The sequence below is a fragment of the Artibeus jamaicensis genome, unplaced genomic scaffold, assembly GCF_021234435.1.
Source record: "Artibeus jamaicensis isolate MK-2021 breed Jamaican fruit bat unplaced genomic scaffold, CSHL_Jam_final scaffold_754, whole genome shotgun sequence".
NCBI lineage: Eukaryota > Metazoa > Chordata > Mammalia > Chiroptera > Phyllostomidae > Artibeus > Artibeus jamaicensis.
Genome location: NW_026522054.1, coordinates 3,704,405 through 3,722,266, shown reverse-complemented (window position 1 = coordinate 3,722,266; position 17,862 = coordinate 3,704,405). Strand labels below are relative to the sequence as shown.

The following is a 17,862-nucleotide window of genomic DNA, read 5'->3' as shown; positions in this document are numbered from 1 at the left end:
TTCCTGCCGGGAGGCCCCTCACTCAGAGGACTGTGGAGCCTGTTCGCACGGCCTCTGGATGTTTCCAAGAGATCCGACTCCGGCGCCGAGACAGAATCCAAGGCAGGAGCACACGGCGAATAATTCTGTGCCCCCACTGCTGTGGAAGCCCCTGGGGGCCAACCAAAGAGTTCCCAGAGTTCCGCGTTGGTCCACAAAATTGACTGAGTCCTCATTATTGACAGAGCGCTATGCGGCTGGCTGTTCATGGAGAAACACAGAAAGTCCGCAGGAGCCGGGCCCGAGTTCTGTCTGTCAAGGATTTGTACATGTTGAATGTAATATCTGTGGAGAAAGAAAGAAAAGTCTGCTTTTGGAAAGGGGAGGATGAGATTGAGAAAGGAAGGAGACTGGGAGAGAAAGCAGACAGACACCATGAATCTCCTGCCTCGATTAGAATTAGTGTTTCTCCCGGTCACTGTGCTGAAACGGCAGGTCATTGTGTTCCCTGTACCGAGGCTGGCCCATTTCATGAGGGGGCAGGGTGTGTGTGTGTGGAAAGGAAGGATCTAGCTAGCAGAGAGCACACGGAAAGTCTAAATGCCTTGTTCAGAGGCCGTCATGGATGTCCATGGGGTCCATGAAAGCGCCCTGTGTTCCCATCCGGCCCACGCCCTGCCTGGTGTGCAGACAGCAGCTGAAAGGTCCCAGCAGTGAGCAGAAGGGAGGTTTGCAGTTACCACGTGAAACGCTCAGGCCGGCACAGGGCGGGCGGTGCCGGAGGGGACGGAGCGTCTGAGGATTGAGTTAGAGGCCGACCCATCTGGGGATGTCATGGCCCCAGGAAAGCGGGCTCCTGTTCCACTACTGACGGCCCACTCACCACGTGTCTCCCCTTGTGTCTGCCAGGCGGAGGTGTGTGCCGGGACCGTGGCAGAGGTGATCCAGTCCGTGGTCAACGGGGCGGACGGCTGCGTGTTCTGTTTCGGCCACGCCAAGCTGGGTCAGTGAGAGTCGTGCGTCTTCGTCCTTGCATGCTGGATTCCCGGTCCCCCTCTCCATTCTTCTGTGTGGCCCCAGAGTCCTCAGGTGAAAGGAAGGCTGTCTCCCTTAGGTGCTGAACCAAATAACCACGAAGGATCATTTCTGCTCTTGAAATGTAAATTCCTATTCACAGTGGGTGCCCAGTCATCTGGGAAGGCCTTCAAGTTCAAAAGATGAACAGAGGCATACAGCAGGGTTGTTCCCATCTGATCCAGGTCAGGGTCACGCCCAGAAAGCCAGCAGGAAAATGCACATTTCCTGAACAGGGGCTGTTGGGAAGCAGAGAGCCCCTCCCACCCCCACCCCCCAAAATACAGGAGGATTTGGGTTGGTGATGGAGCCGAACTAAAAGTCAGGAGCGGCTCCATGCAAAGCCCAGACCATGAGTGGACCCATCCAGGGAGGGTCTGCCCACCGTCCTTGGTTCCCAACACCCAGCTGTCCAGATGCCCCCGTGCTGGGTGCTGGGTCACGAGGAGGCACCTCACGCCCCCACAGTGCCTTCATCCTGCCCTGTGGCCATCTGCTCACCGGGTCTTCCCTTACATGCTGGACAGGTTAGCAACTTGGGGAAGCTCCAGACACTGTCCCTTGGCTGAGCTGCCAACAGAGACAATGGGGACCAGGGACAGGCCGGGACAGAAAGCCCTTTTCACCCCATGGCCACTCGGCCTTCCTGCCCCTTCCTTCTCTCCATCTCTGACCAAAGCAGTGACCCAGATTTCGGTGCACTTGGCTCATGCTATAAAAATATACACAGCATTTAACTTGAGAAAGGATATAAAGTGCAAGTAGGTGGTTGTAATCCGTGGGGTGGTGACAGTGACAAGTGGTCCCCGCCTTCCCGCTCTCCGTTCAACTCGGCAGAAATGGGCAGCTTCTGGTGTGTGGGGTCCTCCTGGAGGTTCGTGGTGAGTTGATCTTGTCACTTGCCAGGGCCGTGGCAGTCTTTATTGCAGCCATTTAATCAGAAGCACTAGGAAAGGTCTTTTTGTTATTGCCAAGGGCTATTTCGCTCCCCTTCTCAGTTCCTCTCTTCCCTCCCCCCACACCTCCATGCCTGTCTCCTGCGTCATCCTTGGCATCTATTCCTGAGACTGTAGAATGACCTCTGGACACTCAAGCTGCCGTTCTCTCTTCCCTTGTTCCCGGCCCCCCAGGAAAATCCTACACCATGATTGGGAAGGACGACTCCATGCAGAACCTCGGCATCATCCCCTGCGCCATCTCCTGGCTCTTCAAGCTGATCAACGAGCGGAAAGAAAAGACCGGAGCCCGGTTCTCGGTCCGGATCTCGGCCGTGGAGGTTTGGGGCAAAGAAGAGAACCTGCGGGACCTGCTCTCCGAGGTGGCCACGGGCAGTCTGCAGGACGGCCAGTCCCCCGGCGTGTACCTGTGCGAGGACCCCATCTGTGGCACGCAGGTGACCGCTCCGGCTGGGGGCTTGGGCGGCTCCGAGGTGGCTCAGCTCTGCCTCTGAGGCTAGGGTGCTCAGCCAGCGACGGACTGACAAGTCCACCGAGAGGCCCACGGGTGTTTACGTTAAAGTGGACTGGAACTTTACGGCCAGCAGCTGCGGGGCCATCTGCTCGGCCAACCTAAATATTTGTACCTTGAACCTAATTGACAATGAGCAGGAATCACAATGGTTGTAGCAGTTCGAGGAAATTGAATTTACTTTCTCTACGCCCCTTTCAGGGGGAAGGGGAAAGTACACTCTTTCTTTTGTTTAACAGCAAACCGAAATGTTTACTGCTCTGCACAAATAGCCACGGCCGTTACCGGGACTGTTTATGGCTCTGTAAACTGTATTCCTGGCACCGGTTTGCAGCCGGATTAGGAGTGCTGCAGGGAAAACTAATAACCACTTTCCAATTAGTGCCATGATATAATTGCTGGAGCTGTAGAAGCCGAGAGAGGCTCCGATGGCCCTTTTCAGGGCGTCACGCCTGTTTCCACAGCCCCTCTCGCGGTTTTCCTCTCCAGGTCGGCATGGCCTGGAGCAGACTGCTTCACACCCAGAATCGTCGATTCTTCCCGTCCTGGCAGCAGGCTTTCTTCCCCAGTTTCACCTGATGCCTCCTTTCTTAGATGGAAGGTTCAGTGTGTACCTGCCTCACTCCCAGGTGGGGTTGTTTTCACCGGTGACGACCCCCCATCTTCTCACAGCTGACTACGTGCCCCCGCCCAGCTTAGCTCCTTCCATTGCCATTGTGAACCCTCCAGGCCATGGCTTCCGAGGCCCTGTGTGTACCTGTCTACCTTTCCAGCATCGTCTCTGGCCACTCCCCTCCTTACCACACTCCTCTTAAATTACATGTAAGTCCCCTAAGAGAGCCGTGCCTCTCAGACTTCAGTGTGCCTATGAATCGGTGGGGAACTTGTTAAAATGCAGATTCTGGTTCTGCAGGTCTGGGCTGGTGGCCTTGATCTTGCATTTATTTCTAACAAACTCTCAGTAGCAAAGCTCTAAGGTACCAGCCATGCTCCTTACCTCTGGGCCTTTGCACCTTTTGTTTCTTGTGTATGGAACACTCCTCCTCCCTCTGGTTCTTCCTCTGGCTAGCTCCTTATCCTTTAGTTCGCAGCGAGCTGTCTCTTCTTCCCGGAAGCCCTCTTAGATGTCTCTCCTGAGTTGACACTCGCAGCAGCTATGTTGTGGTTGCCCGGTTAGCTCTTGGTAACTCCGAAAGGGTGGGTACCACGTCTGACTGAAATTGGTTGCTCGGTTTTAACGGCTGCACCAGATACCATTTGGATGGGGAACCTCGTTAGAATATGAACTAGCTGGTCATGAAAACCTTAATCCGGTGGTTCTCACACTTCAGTCTTGGTCAGAGTCACCGGGAGGACTCACTAAAGCACTGATCACTGGCTTCCCTGTAGAAGTTCTCACTCAGTAGCTCTCAGACAGAGATGTAAAACAGGCTTCTGTAGCACATTCCCATGTGTTGATGCGGCTGGTGGCCCAGGGACCACACTCGGAGAACCACTGTTCTGAAGCACGAGACATGCTCAGAGGTGTCTTTGTGGCACCTGTGATGGAAAGCAGTGTCCCCTACCCACGGCTCCTGCCCCAAGAACTGCCCAGACCCTCAGATGTGTGGTAATGTCCATTCACTTCTCCATTAGTGAAGTTCCATGTAGGTGAAAGTTCAGCCTGAGGGCAAAAAAAAAAGAGGAAGAGACCAACATGCTAACCAACTTGAATTCTTCTTATTGAAAAATCGTGAAAATTCTCTGCTCGACTTTTTGGCCATTCTGAGTCCCAAACCAGAAACACGACAGAATATCCCTTTGAAGTCTGATGGTTTTCATGGTCTCAGATCCCAAATGCCATCCCTCAACAGTTCAGAATTGTAGGTCCAGTTAACATCAGAGTAGAAAACATTCGGGACCTGTACCGACCCTGAAATGTACACCGCAGATCACTTCTCCGGATACATAATGAGTTTTCTTTTCTGCCCCCAGAAAGGGAGAGCTGGTGGAATGCGTTCTGATTGGGGTTTATGGTGATGGCCAGGGGTCTCCAGGGTTTGGGTACCTTGCCCACGGTGCTCTCTTCAGTCATTAGTGAGTGTGCCACACATGTGGATTTAGTCATAAAGGTAGAACTGGGTCTCTGCTAAATGACACGCATGAGGCATCCAAGTATCCTGGGTGTTTTCCTATGTCTTTGACACTTCTTGTCACTATTCCAGTCACTGTGGCCTATAATTGGCTTTAATTAAATAGCTGGGGAAGAAAATGAGAGTTGAGCTAAAGCTGACCAAGCGCTCTCACTTCTCTGGGACATCCACTCTATCAGTGAAAATCACACCGTGTGGCCTGTGTCCAGCCCTCTGATCTCTGACGCCCAGACGCAGTCCTGTCCTTCACGTTCTCTTAGACTGCCTGTGCTTTGGTGAGCTGTCCTCTGCTCCCATTCAGATACGTCCGCTTGCTTTGTCATTCCTGCTATTCAGAGATTCTACCTAAATTACAAATGAGTAAAAACGTGTGTCACTCGATCATGTGCTCGGCATGAATCTTCAGACAGGAACGAATTAGGCTGAGCATTGCACGTGAGTGTAGGACCGCGTTCTAGAAGGACTTCCTGCCTTGGCGAGGCAGGGAGCTGCGCCACGTGGAACAGACAGGTGCGGGGCGGGGACAGGTGACCCTCCTCCAGCTGCAGCTGCAGCTGCAGCTCGGGCTTGTGTCTTCCAGCTGCAGAACCAGAGCGAGCTGCGGGCGCCCACGGCGGAGAAGGCCGCCTTCTTCCTGGACGCCGCCATCGCCTCGCGCCGGGGCAGCCAGCAGGACTGCGACGAGGACGACCACCGCAACTCCCACATGCTCTTCACGCTGCACATCTACCAGTACCGGATGGAGAAGAGCGGGAAGGGGGGAAGTAAGTCGCCGAGCCTCCTCACCAGCCCTCACCCTGGGGAGAGGCCCATTGGTGGGGTGACTGTGACCTTCTGTTCACCTGGCACAACTCACCAGTCTCAAGTGACTCAAGATCGGTGTTGAGTCTGGGCTGAAGTTTACTCTGGGATTGTCTGAGGGGAGAGGATTTGCTTTGGTAAAGATCATTTGTGAATGTCATTGCCATGAAGATGTGAGAGAACAGAGTTTAAAAAGAGCAAAAGAGTCCTGGCCAGTGTGGCTCAATGAGGTGAAGTATCGTCTTACAAACTGAAAAATTGTGGGTTCAGTTCCCAGTCAGGGCATGTACCTGGGTTGCAGGTTCGACGTTTCTCTCTCACACTGATATTTCTCTCCCTCCCTTCCCTCTCCCTTCCCCTCTCTAAAAAATCAAGAAGCATGTTCTCTAGTGAGGATTAAAAAAAAAGCAAGCAGCTACTCAATGCCATCTTTTGATTCACAAACCTTGAAGGCGCATATCATCAGAAACCAGCCTTTTCCCACCAAACACAATGTTATTATCCATCATTAGCTTGAGTCTCCTGCATAGACCCGTAAGATACCAACTGGTGCTTTGTAAGTCGTCTGTAGATCAGACATTTGAGTAACCAGACTCTGGCTGCCCCCCCCCAACTCAGGAAACGGCCATCAGCGACATTGCTCTGTAATCAGCCAGCCCCAGTCCCCGTGACGGCCCCACTGCCGCAGCCCGGCTCTGGGTCACACAGGCCCCTCGTGGCTGCGTTGGACCTCACTGACCCGGGTGCGAGCTCCGGGCTCTGACGGACAAGCAGTGTCCGTCCGTGCTCAGCACTTGGGTGCCAGCCCTCAGCCCGGCCTCTCAGCTGGGGTCTTGGACCACGGGCAGAGTGGACCTCACTGGGCTTTTGCCCTGGCGGCGGCTTCCACCACTGCTCAGCATCCATCTCTGTAAGGGCTTGTAAAACACAGGCAGCTGGCCCCCAGTGCTTTCTGAACAATCGTCTCAAGAAAGCCCATACAAAACACACACACACACACACACCTCCCCCCCCAAGTGAGGAGACTAACGTTAGTGGCTGGAAATCATGAAGCTGTCCAACACAGAGGCCGTCTACCGACCTGATTAGAGGTAGAGCCTGGAGTCAAGACATTCCGCTGGAATCTGGGGGTGAGCTCCCCACCTTCTGCCAAGTCATGAAAGCCAGTGTCCTGGAGATGGCTCTTGGGGATGTCTGTTGCCACCAAGTGGAAGTTTTCCCTGTCCCCCACCTCAGTGCCTCTGTCGACCCAGGCTTCTGCCGCGGTTGCTGCTCTGCTGTTGTTGCTTTGATTCAGGTTTAATGAGGCATAATTTACATGCAGTGATACGTACCCTTTATATGTGTCATTAGATGAGTTTTGGGGAATCTACACAGTTGTGTATCCACCACTATCAAGACAGAGAACAAAGCCACACCACGTAAAGTTTCCTCTTGTCTCCTGTAGTAAATAAGTTCCCTCCTCTGCCCCTGAACCATTGATCTGATTTTTGGCCTAGTAGTTTTGCCTTAATCCAGAATGTCGTATGAATGGACTCATGTGGCTTTGTGTGTCTGGATCTTTCATTCAGCATCTTAGATGAATCTGAGAGTCATCCATGTGGTCATATGTACTCGCTGCTCACTTATTTCATGTGCTGCTCCTCATATGGTTGTGACTGGGCCCAAGGATTGGCCCCGCACCCCCACCCTCAGGACTGGAATCTCACCCGGGCTGGAGTCTCACTCCCTAGGGCGAGCCCTCGTGGCTCTGACAGGGACAGCTGGGCCACCTACACTGGCCCTCACTTGCGTGCCCTGGGCACTTGGGGACACAGACCAGCAGGGCAGTCTCCCGTGGCAACCGCCATGGTGAGAAGGGGCTGACAGGGTGAGGGAAATATTTCCAATGGGGATCTTTCCGGGAAGATTGATTCTCAAGGAAGGGCTCACAATGTGGACAGCATTTCCGCTTAGAATGACTTTCTTAAAGGAGGAAATGAGGGATTAGGGCGGAGACAAGAGGATCCAGACCTTGGAAATGAGGACCAGAATTTTATCCTCATTTCTCCTGACCATCTGAGCTTTAAATCCAGTCCTCAGCTGTGTTTTTCCCCTGGGCTGTGTTTTCCCTGCATGAATGTGGGAGGGCGAAAAATGTTTATTTTATTCTTTTAAGCTGTCAATAATAATAATAATAAAAGTAATCACAGCCTGCAGGGAATTCTTGTACTTTTGGCGAAGGGTGACTCACAAAAGACCTGACCCTTGAGCCAAATGGCTTCCAAATGGTGCTGAGTGGAAAACTCAGGAGGGGAGGTAACCGCCTCCTCCCGGGAGATTGCGCACCGAGCTGAAAACAGCTCTGTTTCTGATTTTCCACTTTTCACTCCGTAGTCCTGCGCTCCGTTTGGAACCTGAAAATGGGGAGGACTCCTGAAAACAAGAAGCAGTTCATGAAATTACTGCAACTGTAAGAACTTAAAACTTGGCCTCCACCCAAGTGCAGGCCAATGCACCCCATGTCGGTCCTTAACCAATCCTGGGCGCTTATTAAAGATTTGACTTAAAATTCCTCTTCTTCCTATTTATTAACTATGGAAGCGGATTGCCTTTAAATAATGAATTTAGGTTAAAGACAAAGGCAAGTACTATAAATGACATTTCCAAAACCTCTTTGGGTTCTTTCTAATGTGTCTACAAGTGAGAATGAAGAAGGGATGGAGGCCAGGCAGATGTGAGGGGCAGGGCCCCCCCCCACCCCCACTGCCCCGCGATGTCTCCTGCCCGCCACACCTGGCTCCTTGCGGGGAGGGGATCAGGCCAGAAGGCACGTGGCTTCCCAGCCCACAGCCGGCTTGACTTCTGTTGAAAATGTAATGAGCGGATTAGGAGTGTTGTTTAAAATGGAAATTTTGTTTACTTCTATGTAAGGAATGACCCCCGTGGACCTGGCAGCCAGAACTCAATTAAGGGAAAGTTTATTAATTAGCTGCCCTGTGGGGGAGCAGAGAGCAGAGTGTTGCTGTTCACTGGCCATTAGAAGCGCAGATGATGGATGCAGAGAGGCCTCTGGGGCAGTAACTAACACCCACGTACGCGTGCACCTGAAACGGATGCACACATGTGCGTTTTACACACACACACACGTACACACACAGAGCCACACTGAGGCAGACAGACAAGACTGTATCAAACATGTCCAGTCAAGATAGAGAAGAAAATTGCGTTGATGCATCGTGGTTTTGCAGACAGCAGAAGGTTCAGCTTAAAATACTTCCCCAGTTTGCAAAGTTTTGGGGGCATTAGTGGGGCCAGTTCTTCGCCGGACAGGGAAGCTCCCTTCTTTGCTCAGAGACATCTCCCAAGGCTGAGGAACCCCTTGGGAATGCCAGCGTTGGGAAAGGGACCCCAAAGGTTTTCTGATTAGGAGCCTCTCAGAGTCAAAGCAAGATGGAACTAGTGGGGCTTCGCATGATATGTTCACGGTGCAGAAGTTTCAAGTCCTTGATAAAGATGGTTTATAAAAGCATCACTTGGATGAGTTATCGAAGCCTGCGGGAGACTGTTGTCCAGGGTCGAGAACGACGCTGTATCTCTGATTCATTCATTCACTTTATTGCCTCTGTGGGAAGCTACGGGCCAGGTGTGGGCCGGGCTGGCTGAGACCATGACCTAGTGCCTGTGCACAAGTCTGAGCCGGTGATTTCCTTAAGCTCAGTTTTCTGTCGACAACCATCTGCCCTCTGTGTGTCTCAGGACAGGGTGACTCGGCTCACGCCCTGTCCAGGACAGTGTGGTCCCTAGGACTCTAGAACCCCACGATTTGGGTGGTGGATGTGGGACGAGGTCTAGCTAAGAATGTGGCTCCTAAGGGAGGCGTAGCCAGGCCTCTGCGCCTGCCGCTGCACAGCCCTGTGTAGTAAGGGCTCCCACACTTAGGGGCTTGCTGCAGGGTTCTCGCCTCCCCCTTGGCCGGCAATGAAATTACAGTGCTATATTTTTAGACTTCCGTAATATAATTTTTAAGTTCTGTGTGGCCCAGAACCCCCACAGTAGTCCCACTGAATCTGCCTGCCCCTCCATCAGACGGCAGTTCTCAAGCTTCACTATCCGCAGAGGTCCCTAAAACTTCCCATTTACAGGGGAGAAGGAGCTCATCGGGTGTGTCACCTCAGCTGCTCTCCCCGTAGCCTCAGAACCTTGTCCCTGTGCCTCGGTTCCCCCCCCCCCCGCTGTCCTGTAGGTCCACTTCCTCCCACCCTGTTGACTTCCTTACGGTCCTGACCCCTCGCCTCTTTGGGGACCTTGAAAACTGGAACCCCACCCATCGTCTTTTCATACTTCTGTTTTCAATCTCTCCTACCACCAAGGTCAGGGCCACCTCCTTTTGGAAAGGAGGGAGGTGGTTAATGTCATATTGTTAATGACACTAATAATAAAAACTCTGCCTGCACCTCAGTTTCTGCATAAACCACCTCCCCCATCTCTCTCCTGTAGGTCCCATAACAGGAGGGATGGTGAGCCATTGCCTTCTCTCACCTGGCGTTTCGGTCATTTGTGGGCTCATCTCAGTCTCATTAGGCTACAAGTTCCCCGAGGACAGAGCGTCCATGTGTCTGTCCTCCACAGGCCCATTTGTGAGTCCGTGCTCAGTCCTTCTGCCGAATCAGATGGAACGTGTGCTGTGCTCTAAACCATGAATGAGTGTCTCTTGCATCTAGTTCAGCTGTTTCAGAAAGGGAAGGGCCATGCAGTCACCTTCCTTAGGAGCAGATGGGGGGTGGTGGTTCAGAGATGCCCTTTTCTGTAATGCAGTAGAAGACGGTCAGTTAGCCCAGAAAATTAGTAAAGAAAAGGGAAATCCTATGAAACGATACATGCATGCCACAAGCATGTGATTTCAACGTATACAAGTGTGTATTTTATCGTCAGTCTTCTGATACAGCGCGTGACTTCCTCTCTGAGATGGTTTTCCAAGTTAAGGTTCTGACTTCCAGAAACCACATTTGTGTTAAAATCTGGTTTTTGCTTTAAATTTCTTCTAACTGATTTGGGAACTTCAAATACGTTTGTGTAGCCAACTGGGTGTAGACTTTTTCTAGACTCTTAAAATTGTTTCCACTCTGTAATTTCTCATTCACACCTATTTTCAGCATCTTTTTCTAAAAGAAAAATAACTCATTTTTATCACATCTTTCCAAAGCATTGCCTTTGGTTTAGAGATGTGAGCTGTCTTTCCACTATCCCATGCTAGTGGTGTACATAGTGTGCGATTATATTTTTGCCTATAATCCCGAGTAAAGGAGGCACGATTCAATGTAGGGAGAAACCCTGCTGCTATCTATATCTCATGGTGGGGGACGAAAGTGCATGGACTCACCTGGGGACAGGCAGCACTGGCCACCGCCAGTGCTGGCTGCCAGCGCGCTGGGGTCACCATGGAGAGCATCGGTTAACCTGGCCAGGACACCAAGCACTTAGCGTTTCGATGGCTCCCAGTGCCCCTGTCAGACTACACTCGGGTCAAGTTAGAAAGCGTGGGTGTGGACGTCCACATTATTTATGAAGATTCCAAGGCGAATCCAATGGGCGGCAAAGTTGGGGGACTGCCGAGTCGTGGGAAGGTGAGTGCAAGGTGCTGCAGACGTAGCTCTGGGCTTTCACATGGCGTCCAGCAGTGCGCACCTTCTACGAGGTCTCGGGCCATTTAGTTCCCACCTGGGAACCTCATCCTCTCTACAAAGTGGAGCTGATGCTCGCATTACAGGATTATCGTAGGAGCTGAGTGGTGTTGGGAAAATTGCAGCGTTTCCTGGCCCCAGCAGGGACTCACTCAGCGAACACCTGGGCCGGTAGGGTGGGAATGGGGCAGAATTGGTATGTGGCTTCCTGGGGGCGGCGGGGAGAGTAAAGCCAGGTGACTAATTTGGTGTGGGCAGAGTCTAGACTTAAAACCTACATATCAGAACGTAAGTACAGAATGACTCAAGGCAGACTGAGTTATGTCCCTATAACCCTGTGGCTGGGACTCCAGAGACCCGAAAAGTCGATAAAGAGCCCGCTTCTTAACTGCTGCTAATTAGCACCTACCTATCGGGTTCATTGATTACAGAACTGCTTCCTCTCCAGCCACCGCCAGGGACGTAAATTCCCAGTAATAGCCCATGGCCTTGCTCGCTCCCCTTGAACCCTTCCTGATTCAATGCCGTGTGTGGAGCTAAGGATTCTGTGACAGCTGAGACGCCAGGGGGTATGGAGCAGAGTCGAGTTCCCGTTGTCTACATGTGACTCTCGTTTTGAGTCATGCAGGTGTAATTATAGGTATTTTATATTATTCTTCAGCACAGCCTAAGCCATGCCTTTGTTCTCTGTATTGTTTTACTATTTGAGCATTACATGATGCGCTTTATTCCATTACATCACATGGTCGGAAAGTCCAAATTGGCCCGTCTTTGCCCTTTAATCTGCGGAGCACGTGGAATAGCTGAGCGTCTCCTGTCTGTATAATTAGGTTGCAAAAGAGATGATATTTTGCTTTAAAAATAACTATTTCTCTAGCGTGCTACCGTGACCAGATCTTGCCTGATAGAAAAATGGGATGAAGGGGAGAAGCGTCTTGCATCTTCCCTTCTGAGGATTTTCCACTGCGGATGGTGGGAGGTAAAGAGAATGTCCCGTCCCGAGAGCGGGGTCCTTTGCCGTGGAGCTGCCTGAGTAACCGGAGAGGCTGAGTGGGGACGCCGTGCTTGCTGGAGACGCTCCCCACCCTCCGATCCCGGAGTGTTAGCCGTGGAAATGGAGGCTGTGCCGGGGTAGAGACAAGGTTGGGGTTAGGACAGTGGTTCCCGGATGTTCTCACCCCACAGCGTGAACCCTGCTGCTCCCAAGTCCGTGCTGTCCCGTGGCCCTGCCCGCAGGTACATGTGAACGCCCAGACGCTGCCCGCGTGTCCCTGCACATCCAGGGGGCCCAGACACCCACACCCCGCCCCTGCGTCAGCCTTCTCCACCCACCCCTTTCCCGCCTTGTCCCAAATGACCGGGCATCCACAGTGGCTTAGGGAAGCTTCAGGGTCTTCTGTCGCTGGGTTCCTGCCGTGCAGAGCAGGGGAAGGGGGGCCTCCCGGAGAGGCAGGGACCCAGAGGCCTGGGGGGCAGCGGGAGGACAATCTAGGAGCCGGGCCGAGGGCCACGCTGCCCTGGGGGAGAGGCCCCGGGACAAAAAGACCGCCTTGGACTCCCGCAGCCTCAGGAGCTGCCTGGGGTCGCATGGTGTGGGGTGGAGAGCAGGAGCCCTGAGGGTCTGAACCTGGCCGTCCCACTGCCGGCGTGGACGTGGACGTGGACGTGGGCCTCTTATTAGAAACAGAAGTAATGAGCTCTACAGCAGATAAGATCATCTTCCATATTGAAAGCGTATAATTGGATAGATTTCGTTGTATATGCACACCCAGACACTGTCACCACAATCAGGGTAGTGACCTGAGCATCACCCCAGACGCCCTGTGGGCCCTTTGAACTCACCCCTCGAGCTTCCCCGCCTTCTCTCGTCCCGCCCCCGGCAAGCGCTGAGCGGCTTCCGTCCCGTACATCAGTGCGCCTTTCCCACAGTCCCACACAGATGGGCCCGAATCACCTCGTCCGCTCTTCCTGTGTGGTTTCTCCACGTAGCGTGATCGTGTGGGGGTTCAGCCATCCTGCTGCGCGCACCAGCAGTTCATTTCTGGACATTTCTGAGTATAGGCCGTGGCCGAGGCTCGGATTCCCCGTTTGCCTGTCCATCGCGGGCTGATGGACGTTTGGGTTGCTGTTGCTCCGGTTGGTTCTCGGAAGAAGATCTGTCCCTTCATTAGGCCTGAAGGTGAAGGGCTTGTGGGCCAATGTCTTAACTTTTCCAAACTTTTATTTTCTCACCCGTAACGCCAGGGCGAGAGCATACAGCTTCTGGTTTGGGCATGGGAAGTGGGCGAGACTGATGTTTGGGTGGCCCCGGGCTAGTGGCCAGCACCCAGCAAATACTCGGGACTTTCCCTTCTTCTGCGCCTGGTTGTGCTTCACCCCGATCTCGCCCCGGGCTGCCCGCCGGGTCCCCGAGCTGCAGGCCAGGGTCTGGGTGACGAGTGGCCCAAGCCGATGATCACTCACGGGTCCTTCAGGTTTTGACTCGATCCGTTTCAGAATTCTGCTCCCCGAGGGACACGCAGGCACACGCCTGTTCTCCTTTTATTAGGCAGGTCCCTTCGCCGGAACCTCATCCAGTTCAACCTGCAGGAATTGTTCACTTGTTTATAGGGTGAATCAGTAGGTGTAAAAGGGCAGCGACGTGCGCCAGACAGAATTTAAGAGACCTGTGGTATGTGTGACTCCAGCATGATTTTTGGGGGGGTTCTCTGCTAGATCACAACCTTTTAGTTTCTCTTTTCCTCCCCCACCCCTCAGTTTTTTAAGGAGCTACATGGTGAACAGATGTGTGTTTGCGAGAACCTAACCCTCCTCTCTCCTCGTCTCCTCCCCTGTGGCAGTGTCCGGAGGCCGCAGCCGCCTGCACCTCATTGACCTTGGCAGTTGTGTGAAAGCCCTTAGCAAGAACCGGGAAGGCGGCCCCGGGCTGTGCCTCTCGCTCTCCGCCCTGGGCAACGTCATCCTGGCCCTCGTCAACGGCAGCAAGCACGTCCCTTACAAGTAAGTGACTCACCCTTCTCCACCAAGAGCAGGAGTGGCCGAGCGATGGCGCCAGGGCTGGGCGTGGGGCTCCAGGTCCCGCGGCATCTGGGGACAGCGGTGACACACAGGGTCGGTCTGGACCAATGGGTAGTTCAGTGCCAGAACCCGGCCTTCACTCTCAGCTGTGTAGTGCAGGATCTTCCAGGTTCAAAAGCTGTGGGAATACTTGAATCTACCCCAGATCTCAAGGGCGTTCAAGTGAGAGGAAGTAGGAAGTCACCTCAGGTGGGGTCTCCAGTCACAGTTGCCATTGGTGGGTTATTGTACCTGCTGTACAGATGTATCTCTTTCTAAGTGGTGAGAGTGAGGGGCAGAAGGGTGGCTTACCCGTCCCTCAGGGTTAGAGCTGCACGGAAATGACAGGATGTCAAGTTCAGCTTACGTTTCAGGTAAACAATAAATATTGTGTGAGTGAGATATATGGGAATTCTGTATTTTATCTAAAAAAATACTACTTAGGAGCCCCAGCCAGAGTGGCTCAGCTGGTCGAAGTGTTGTTCTGTATACTGAAAGTCACCAGTTCAATTCCCAGTCCGGGTACATGCCTAGGTTGCAGGTCTGATCTCTGGCCGAGGTATTTATGTGTCTCTTTCACATCAATGTTTCTCTCTCTCTCTCTCCAAAATTCAGTGAACATGTCCTTGAGTGAGAGTATTTAACAAATTAAAAATCCTACTTTTAAGAGGAGAGCTTATAAAGCTTAGGGAGTTACCACCCCCATCCTGTGCAAATGTTTTTCCATCATCAGGATTCTCCTCTTTCTGAAGCTTCACTCACCACACACCGAGGGCTGTAACTATGTATCTTATCAACATTACGGGGCTGCAAGGCTCCGTGATATAACGTGTGGAGAAGTTTTTTTGTAAAACTTACAACACGGTAGTAAGAATAAGCAAGTTGAGCGGAGCCCCATCTATTTAAATGGAAACAACAGCTGCCTTACAGAGTTGCTACGAGGATTCAGCAAATATAATTGCAATCATTTGTATAATCTGTAAAATCCTAAAACTATGAGTTACTGTTGCGTAGGACAGAAAAGGTAAGTCAGGCTGTGTCTTCTGCGGTGGTAGAGACTCAGGACAGGTCCTCACGTTCTGCCTTTCCTCTGCCCCCGCTGATTTGATTCTCCGCTGGGGGGACCAGGGAGGGACTGGCATTAGGAGCGCAGATGGCATTTGTAACCCTGGCTTTCTCAGTGCTTGAAATTTGGTACCCTTTTTGGATAAACCCAGAAAGGGTTTTCCCAGGCCTTTTCTATGAGAAAACTATTCAAGTTGAAGGTTTATAAAGTCTCATCCAGTATTATTCCTGCAGTTGAATTAGCTCAATTTCTAATTATAAGAAGGGAAGAAGGAAAAGAATAAAGAAAGGAAGGAAGGGAGAAAGGAAGGGCCCAGATTGGTACTGTCAGGCTGCAGACCTTAGGAAAAAAGAAAAGAATCACTGACCCCGTTGTTTTTTTCCTTAGTGTGGTAACTCAAAAGGTAATGGTTTGGGTAAAATTCAACATACCACCCTAGGAGGTCACAGATTAAGTATTTTACTTGTTTCTCTCTCATATGCTTTCTGTAGCGTGGCATGCGTTTATGATTTCAAAAAATAGTTGTTGAATGGATGCATTTCACATGTACGCATATGAAATTACTTTTGCTTTACATAACTAACTTCCTTTTGGTGAGAGTTGGTTTTATTATAAACGTGTAGGGAAACATTCAGACTTGTTGTCATTACTAGTTCAAGGTCTTCCGTTAGAGTAAGCATGTTTAACATCAGCTAGCCATAAGGACCAGTGGCCACCTGCCCCTTGGGAGGGTGGGCAAAGTGTGAAACCTCTGCCCACCATGCTCTGCAGATGTCTGTCTGCCTCGGTTCCGAGAGGTAGTTCCCTTCCTCGCCTTCCGGATCCCAGGGAGGGATGATTAAAGTGTTCCCGTGTCTGAAGTAGGCACAGCCTTGGCACGAGTGTGGTGTCTGAGCAAGACGCTGTCACAGAGCTCTCCCCAGCCAGCAGGACCCTCCTGGAGATCCTGCAGGGCCGCCTGTTGCTTAGTGCCAGGAAACGTGGTGGCCTGGCCAGGCAGCCAGTCTGTCCTCCTCAAAATGCTCGCTGACCAGTGCCCTTGTGCCTGTCTCCCCCAGTCCTCAACGTCCATCATTGCACTTGAGCTTTGAAAGACCCGAGCTGTAATGGTGGCTCAGATTCTCAGCCACAGTATGTATTCAATACTCGGTGCCTGCAAAGCAATTTATCAGCTTGAAACTATTCCTTTTCTAGGTGCAGGAAGTCAGGGCAAAGATTTACTCAAATCACCCAGCCAGCTGGTGGCGGGACCAAACCCACATCACTCTCGGCAGCCTCAGAGACCTCGGCCGTTCTGAGCTGGGGCTGCCAACCCACTCCCGACCTCGTCAAGCTCCGCAATGTATTAGCTCTCTCTCCTCCGCACGCACAGCACCAGCACAGGGCCTGTGGCACAGCGGGTGGCCCCGATTTCTTTTATCAATTCAGTCAGCATGAAGCCACATTATGCAGCGTTTTGTTAACATACTAAACACCTTTCAGGGGTGGCAAACCTTGTCTTTGCTGGGAAGTTCCTTAAAAGGGGGAGTTGTGGTTTCCTGGTTCTCCTGCTCACTCGCCGGAGAAGAGCTGAAAAGCAGACTCCCCATTTGTTACCCGCCCTCACCCTTCACAACACACACACACGCACACACACACACACACAACACTGCCACCTCCCCATTCGTCACCCTAGACAACTCCGTGCTCAGAACCTGCAGGACTTGGGTTTGCTTCTGGGAAATTAACCGGAATGTGCGCAGAGGGAGTGCAGTTTCTCCTCATTTCTCTCCGTCGCTGGACCAGACTATTTGTCATGTGAGGAAGGCGGAGAGCGGGCTTGGGTTCATTAGCCATCGCGGGGGCCCCCAGGGCACCCTAGGTGCGCCCGGATGGTCTGGACTCTGCACATGCTGTTGCCTTTGTAGATGACACGCGCAAGTGCTGAGGGGTTCCCAGGCTCAGCCACTGCACCGCACAGCTTGTTGGCCAGTCCAAAGTCCCTGAATCAATCCCAGGTGGCCAGACCCTTCCAAAAAGCATGCGAGGAAGCAAGCAGAGCCCCAAGGGGTCCAACCTTCTATTCTGTCCTGCACAAATGACTCTTGATTTTGGGGGGACTTCTTGCCTAGGGAAATCAGCTGTCGTCCTGAGTGTTTTGACAGCACATTTGCAAATTTCCCTCCATCATTATAGCCACTTGCTGTTCCTCACCATTTCCTGGGCAGCAAGGACATAGGAGTCTCCCCATTTGATAGATGGGAAAAATTAAGCACTCAGTGGATTGAGTGCTGGCCTGTGAACCGAAGGGTCGCCTGTTCGATTCCCAGTCAGGGCACATGCCTGGGTTGCAGGCCAGGCCCCCAGTAGGGGGTGTGCGAGAGGCAACCGCACATTGATGTTTCTCTCCCTTTCTTTCTCCCTCCCCAGTTCTCTAAAAATGAGTAAAATCTTAAAAAGAAAAATTAAGCAGAGGCATTCATATGAATTCTCATCCAAAAGCTCCTCTTGCTGCCATCAGTCCCCAAAGAGGCCACTGCAGGGTCTGTCAGTGTGAACCAAGCTGTGGCCAAAGTGCTCCTGTGTCCCAGCTGGCCCGTGGGACTACTGTCCAGAAACCCGGACAAGTTCGTCACCACCCAGT

At 52.2% G+C, this 17,862-nt stretch overlaps 1 protein-coding gene across 1 annotated transcript in view; it reads left to right on the top strand.

Moving 5' to 3' along the window:
* KIF26B (kinesin family member 26B) overlaps positions 1-17,862 on the top strand; it is a 385,937-nt gene that overhangs the window by 318,623 nt on the left and 49,452 nt on the right. Inside the window, exons 7-10 of the mRNA XM_037150905.2 lie at positions 889-982; positions 2,184-2,446; positions 5,233-5,416; positions 13,957-14,116. Coding sequence (XP_037006800.2) covers positions 889-982; positions 2,184-2,446; positions 5,233-5,416; positions 13,957-14,116 — 701 coding nt within the window. The remainder of the gene's footprint in view (positions 1-888; positions 983-2,183; positions 2,447-5,232; positions 5,417-13,956; positions 14,117-17,862) is intronic.